This window comes from Mus caroli, chromosome 10 (genome assembly GCF_900094665.2).
Source record: "Mus caroli chromosome 10, CAROLI_EIJ_v1.1, whole genome shotgun sequence".
Taxonomy (NCBI): Eukaryota; Metazoa; Chordata; class Mammalia; order Rodentia; family Muridae; genus Mus; species Mus caroli.
Window position 1 is genome coordinate 22,226,871 of NC_034579.1, and position 7,721 is coordinate 22,234,591.

Sequence of the window (7,721 nt, forward strand, 5' to 3'; positions counted from 1 at the left end):
CTGCACTAAACCCATCTGGTCCTGGGCTTTTTTTGGCTGGGAGACTATTAATGACTGCTTCTATTTCTTTAGGGGATATGGGACTGTTTAGATCGTTAACTTCATCCTGATTTAACTTTGGTACCTGGTATCTGCCTAGAATAAATATAATTTTTAATTTATCCTTTTATTTTGATGATTTTTTTCTGTAAATCATAGATGCTTATGGAACTATATGAGATGCTTTTCAACATTATTTGAAATGATCCTGTTTTTCATTTCAAACTGCCTCATACACTATGCAAAGTTTATGTATATTTGGACAGGCCAAGTAAATTATGGAGCTTTTAGTACATTGCATTTTTATCTTATGTCTCAAACTTTTCCACAATACTGGCTCCCAAATTGGGTTTCAGCAAAATAACATGTGAAATGTTACATGGAAATCAATCACGTTTCTCTTCAGTTTCCTATTTCCTTTGCAATGTCAAACAGAGTGTGCTTCCAGGGATAAGCCCAAGTTAGTGTCCCTGGTTCCTGGTATTTCAACCTCCTTTGTCACTGTGATCTGAATTCCCCTTTCCCACACTGTTCTTTTATATTCGAGGGTCACATCAGAAAGGCATTGTGGAATGGCTAGAGGTATTCTCTCTCTCTCTCTCTCTCTCTCTCTCTCTCTCTCTCTCTCTCTCTCAATTCATATAAATTTAGAGCATTCAACTTCAAATGTTAAGTAGAATTGAGAGCTAAAATCCATTTTCTTTGTGGAATGATTTTTATCTTCTAATGAAATTAAGATGGGAGAAGTTTTATTCTAAGCTATTGTGATAAATTTCTCTAGGAATTGACTCAATCTATGTCTGGCTGGTCTTACTGAGCTCACAGACATAGGGATAGACATGACGTCTCCCTAATATTTGTGATGATTTGATGTCACAGGCCACTAGTTCTTTGATATGGTTTTGTACACTTACAGGTACCATCTGTCTCTATATCCTGGTGAGCTAGCCTGTTGGTTAGCTTTTATTCATATGTCCTCAACTGAGTTCCTCAAAATGAAATTGATAGAAAGTTTTCCTTCTTGCTTCCTCAAAGCTCTCTTATAAGTTTTTACCAAGGGTATGTGAGATTTTCTCTAACTACTCCAACCCACCCAGCACATAGTGCTCAGGACTGGCACAGAGATGATTTCTCACACACAAAAAAGTTGTTGGTTTGCATTTTTTGGTGGCCTTGAGTTGTTCAGCATCTAGAAAAAGTCACTTCAAAAAAAGACAGAGCTGGGTAGATTTCTCAGTGCCTGAACTGGTTATAGCACAAACATGGGCTTGAGTTCAGTATTCAGCATTCCTGTTGATATGGTGACATGAGTTGAAATCCAAGTCCACTGAATGGAAGGTAAAGACAAGAGGACTCCTGGGCCTTCCTGTCAGTCAGTCAAGCCACCTGGTAAGCTGCAGGTTCAGTGAAGTGTGTGTGTGTGTGTGTGTGTGTGTGTGTGTGTGTGTGTGTGTGTCAATCTCTGACTTCCACACTCATATGCATATACATGTACCCCACAAGCACACATACACACATGAGAGAGAATATATGCATAATAAGAAAAACCTTAATTAAAGTCATTTCTTGCCATCTAAGAATTAAACGCATAGAAATAACACTCTGATAAATTGCAAATTTTCAGGGTAATCTAACTCTATGTAACCAGGTAAATAGGAATTAATGTAATTCTCTAAAATTTGTCAAGACCACAGATTAGGAGGCTGAAAAGATGACTTATAAGCTAACAGCACTTGCTGCTATTGCCAAGACCCTGGGTTTAGTTCCAGCATCCATGTTGAACAGCTCACACCTGCCTGGGCTACATAGCATATATACAGATTTATAGGCAAACACACATACCCAGAAATAAAAATACATTTTTTTAAAAAGAATATAGATTAGAATTACATTGTAAGTAATTATATAATTTGCTTTCATAAATAACTGCCCCTTGGCTAACCATGTTCAAGGTCAAGTGAAATTACATATGCATGGCAAGACACAATTAGGTATATATCAAGAAGAGGGCTATTCAATCTCACGGAGAGCCAGATTTTCATAAAGTTTTCAACTGCCCTGAAATGTGAGAGGCACTGACACTTTGAAAATCTTTGGCAGGAAGAATCTGCTCATTTAGACTCGGAGGTAGATGAACACATCAGCTGGTTCCAGCGAGAGTATATGAAAACAGAAAGGGACTGGAGAGAAGTTGACAAAAGGATGAGCCAGACTTTGGAAATAAGAAGAAAGATGATTGGCAGCCAAACCCCTCTCAAGGACATTCTTAAGATGTTTCCTTTCTTGAAGTGCCCTTACCAGGTAAGCGACTCACCTAGAAAACTGTCTATTCTTGGTGTCATTCCCCTCCTGACCCTCCACCCCACCCACCCCACCCACCCCACCCACCCCACCCACTCCACCCCACCCCACCTCCTTTTCCTCTAAAGTAGTGACCACTCAGCCCAGCAAGACAGTGCACCTGAGTCTCAGTAGGGTGTGAGCCCGACAGTTGAGTCAGAACTGCAGAAAGTCCCTTCAAGAGAGCCAGCATTGCTGTCTTTAGGAGTTCCCTGTACAGCACACTATGGGGGCAGGGGCATGAGGTGTCTCTAGTTTAGGGTTTTTTTTTTTCCTCACATGAATAATTCCATGTTGTATTCATTTAGACAGTGTCTTAGTCAGGGTTTCTATTCCTGCACAAAACATCATGACCAAGAAGCAAGTTGGGGAGAAAAGGGTTTATTCAGCTTACACTTCCATACTGCTGTTCATCACCAAAGGAAGTCAAGACTGGAACTCACACATGGCAGGAAGCAGGAGCTGATGCAGAGGCCATGGAGGGATGTTTCTTACTGGCTTGCTTCTCCTGGCTTGCTCAGCCTGCCCTCTTATAGAACCCAAGACTTCTAGCCCGGGGATGGTTCCACCCACAAGGGGCCTTTCCCCTTGAGAAAATGCCTTACAGCTGGATCTCATGGAGAAACTTCCTCAACTGAAGCTCCTTTCTTTGTGATAACTCCAGCTTGTGTCAAGTTGACACAAAACCAACCAGTACAGACAGTTAAGACAGTATGCTCAGAACTCTTCCCAAGTAATACTTTTCTATTTCTTTTGTAACATCAAATCATTCCTTAAAGTGTCTTGGCTAAGATTTCTAATTCAATGATAAAACATCATAGCCTAAAGCTACTTGGGGAAAAAAGGGTTTATTTGGTGTACACTGTAATATCATAGCTTATTACCTGGAGTATGGAAACTAGAGACAGGAACTGAAGTAGAAGCCATGGATTGGCTTGCTCAGTTTGCTTTCTTATAAAGCACAGAACCACCTTCCCAGGGGTGGCACTGCGGCGCACAGTGAGCTGGGCCTTCCCACACATATCATCAATCAAGAAACTGCTCTCTGCTGGCTTGCCTTACAGGACATTCTGAGAGAGGAATTTTCTCAATTGAGTCTCCCTGTTCTCAGATGACCAGGTTTGGATCAAATTGTGAAAAATCAGCCATGCCATAAAGTGATCTTACGGCTCTGCTGTTCTGTACCTTCTCAGAGTTGATGTGCTCAAGATGTAGGTGCTGAGCAAGAGAACTGGCACTCAGGGAAGGGGCCCAGCAATTCACCCTGACCCTTCATTACCTCACAATCATTCGTGTTACCTTCTTTCACATTCTTTTAACAGAAAGTTTAATTTTTTTTAAATCACTTATTGACTGCCTAAAATTTCAACTAGGATTCTATCTCTGGGATTTATGGTTATAACAAAAGACAAATGGGGCCAAGATTTAGGAGGAAGGAGATAAAAATTAAACACCTCAAGTTTCTTGAAACCTTCTGAGGTGCTACAATATTTTCCTTTCTGAGAAGCAGCGTTAACAATGATCTCTTAGTTAAGTTATAGTGGGTGCTGTGGTAGGAACCTGTTGTCCCAGCCTACCAAAGATGAGGCAGGAGAAGCTCTGAAGCCAAGGAGTTATGATTGATCAGCAGAAAATTTCCAATATGCACAACAAAGGAAAATGTGTTAAGCTGTGGAGAAAGGGCTCTTTCATCAGTGACGTCATTCGCTGGGCGTTTGGTGTCCATCAGTGTCTGCATTGAGGATAGTAGTGAGCCTTACTACTGCAGAGTGAGAAGCACAGAAAGAGAGAGGTGAGAGAAAGCCTGTGCACTAGGCTAAATCGCATCAGTAGAGGGGATTCTATTTATATAGAGAGGTACAGAAGCAGTTATGGATATTTATGTTTCACTGCTTGGTCAGTCACTTAAATGACAAATGGATTCAGTGGCTAAGAAACACACTCACACACACACACACACACTATATATATATATATATATATATATATATATATATATATATATATATATACACATGCATATATACATGTATATATGTGTATATATTATGTATATATACATAATGTTTATGATAAGCCTAAAATATTGGGAAATACCATAATTAAGGAAATGCTCACTGACTATTGAGCTATGTCAACAGGACAGTCCTCTACTGACAAAATCTAGAAAACATAAAAATATAAAATGACATAAATATTTTTGAGAATCATATTTGTACCCTTTTGAGAGAAATAGGAATTTATTAGTATGCTGTGTTACAAATAAGTAAATGTAGACAGAGAGTAGAGGAAATTCTACCCATACGGTAAGTAGAGTGCCAACCTACTTACCTACCTTTAGAATAGACAGATAAGCCAAATGCCACTTGGCAGTGAAGACAGTGACATTTGCACCACCAGGTATTCAATCTTGTTGATAAACTTATGTGAGCCAGCCAGGTGTGCTGGTACTCCTCTGTAATCCCTACAAAGAGGCAGGAGGGAGGCAGGAGGGAGGCAGGAGGGAGGCAGGAGGGAGGCAGGAGGGAGGCAGGAGGGAGGCAGGAGGGAGGCAGGAGGGAGGCAGNAGGCAGGAGGGAGGCAGGAGGGAGGCAGGAGGGAGGCAGGAGGGAGGCAGGAGGGAGGCAGGAGGGAGGCAGGAGGGAGGCAGGAGGGAGGCAGGTTGGATTACAGACTGAGTTCCAAATCATTCTGGGATGTATAGCCTCCCTAGAAACCCTTCTGTCAAAAATCCATATGACAGTTATTCTCAGTATATCTGCTCATCAAATACAACATAGTTCAGACATGGAGAAATGGAAAGAGCTGGTAGACTCCAGCTTAACCAACTGAGAAAAGTTATTATCTTTGATGGAAGTAGTCACGCACGCCTTTAATCCCAGCACTCAGCAGGCAGAAGCAGGTGGTTCTCTGTAAATTCAAGGCCAGTCTGGTCTACAGACCTAGTTCTGGGATACCCAGAGATACACAAAGGAACAAAGAAAACTTGTATCCAAAAAACCAAAAAGCAAAAAAACAAAAACAGAAAAGAAAGAAAGGAAAGATTTCAGTGTTGTGTACAGACAGTTTGCCTATCTGTTCCCTACCCCCCTGCCAGAAGCTGTCCCATCCTCCCTCCAACCTGAGGCAAGCACCATATGCAGACAGCTGGTTTCTCATGCAGCAAGCCCAGGGCTCCCTCCCCCTCCCTGGCTGCTCTCCTATCTTTAAAATGGCACTACCTATAGAACTCCCCTTTAATGAGGACATCCTGAGGAGACAGCTCCAGATGTCATCCCTGCTTTTGCATCTCCAAAAACCAGTTCTCCTGATAAGCAGCAGAACTCTTCAGGTGCCTGTCCTTGAGACTTTAGAGAAATAACAAGCTGAAGGGAGACTAGGGTCTCTCGTTTAAATCATGGAGAAAAGGTAATCAGAGGTCAGGTCACAGACAGTTACGACTGGCCATAAAATTAGTCCCTGAACAGACACCCATTTTAACTTCCCTTCCTGCTTCAGTACCATTCTACCAAATGATTACAGCCTTCTACTCCCCTTTTCTGTAGGGATTCCTAAAGATACGCTATATAAACCCAGTGTTTTCTGGACTCAGGCATCACCTGCAAGCATTCATTGGGTGAGTGCGAGGCAGTTGATCCGAGTTTGAACTTGAAACAATAAAATACTCTTTTTCGAGTTGCAGTGGACTCCGCAATTCTTGGGCTCATCTGGGTTTCCCATGGACTCAGGGCACAACAGAAAGAAGGAAAGAAGGAAGGAAGAAAGGAAGAAAAAGATAGTATCTTTAACATAGGGACAAATGCCCATTTAGTGATCCTGATTCTTACCTCAAATGCAGAAGCTCTGGGGAAATATCACACAGAGAGGAAGGGATACATACCTGATGAACCACTTTTCAAAAATACCCAAGAAGCCTTGTTCCAGGCAAGAGACACAGTTTGAGACATGGTATTTGCATCTCTCTAGCAACCCTGGATCTAGAAAAAAAAATATGAAACTCCTGGCACATCTGAGCAAGGCAGAAAGTTAGATTTCCCAGTTGTAAGTGCCTTTGTACTTAGGAAGATTAAGAGCAAAGGAGCATCCTGTCCACAGGTTATTGTTAGTAGGTCTCATTAAGGGCATCCACAAGTTCTATTTATTTAAACATGAATATCAAATTGAAATTATATCAAAATAAAGAGAAACAATGGGCCCTGGGCCTGGGGAAGAGGCTGACTTGATCTTCCTCACGTTTAATTTTCCTGCCTGTGTAGTGAGCAAACCTTTCCTAATAACCAGACCAGCTCAGCTCTCTGCTGAGAGCCACCTGAGCACTGCGCCGTGATGAGGATGTGAGTCTCAGCTTCAAATGCCTTGACTTTCAGAGCTCAATCAATTTATGGTTTAACCCAGATATCTAAGGCCCCATGAGGCCCCATGGTCAACATTAAATGGTAGAGTCTTAGGGACAATGGTGACTAAATTAATTCACATTGGTGTAGATAACTAGGAGGTCTGATAGCCTAATTCTGTCAATGAAGGAGAAAGAACAGTAGGGGTGGAATTCTCTGAGGAGCCAAATTTAGGAAATTCTAGAAAAGATAGGCAAAAGTGGTTTTGAGTTCAAGAGACTTCTATTGGGTTTGCTTTAACTTGGAGGCCCAGTGTTCTGCACATACATTTTGTTAAACTCATCTAACAGTCTCTAAAACACTTCCTTAGGGCCCTAAGATTGGGTATTTTTCAAGAGTTGTTTCTGAAAATCCAGTAGTGTTCCAGTTTTGCCTTTTGTTGGACACTGCTGAAACATAACCATCATAGCTTGGTTTCTGTTGTTGTGATAACACAGATCAGAAACAACTTGGAAAGCATTTGTTTGGCTTACAGGTTACATAGTCCATGATCAGGAGAAGTCAAGTCAGGAAACCCAGAACAAGAACCTGGAGCAGGAACCTGGAGGCAGGAACTGAAGCAGTAACTTTGGAGGAATACTATTTACTAGCTTGCTCCCCTGGTCTTTCTTACACTGTCCAGGCAGGGGCCCTCCAATGTTGGTTAGCAATTCCAAAGATGCCCACAGCCACCCCCACAGGCTAGTCTAGTAGAGGCCATTTCTCAGTCAAGATCCTCTCTCTCTCTTTTTTTTTTCATTCTTTTTCTTTTAATATTTTTTTATTACGTATTTTCCTCAATTACATTTCCAATGCTCTCCCAAAACTCCCCCATACCCTCCCCCCCACTTCCCTACCCACCCATTCCCATTTTTTGGCCCTGGCATTCCCCTGTACTGGGGCATATAAAGTTTGTGTGTCCAATGGGCCTCTCTTTCCAGTGATGGCCAACTAGGCCATCTTTTGATA

General features: G+C 41.8%; 1 protein-coding gene across 2 annotated transcripts in view; it reads left to right on the forward strand.

Moving 5' to 3' along the window:
• Samd3 (sterile alpha motif domain containing 3) overlaps positions 1 to 7,721 on the forward strand; it is a 58,905-nt gene that overhangs the window by 48,145 nt on the left and 3,039 nt on the right. For both annotated transcript variants that reach the window (XM_021173945.1, XM_021173944.2), the window contains one exon: positions 2,140 to 2,340. In XM_021173945.1, the coding sequence (XP_021029604.1) occupies positions 2,140 to 2,340 (201 nt within the window). The remainder of the gene's footprint in view (positions 1 to 2,139; positions 2,341 to 7,721) is intronic.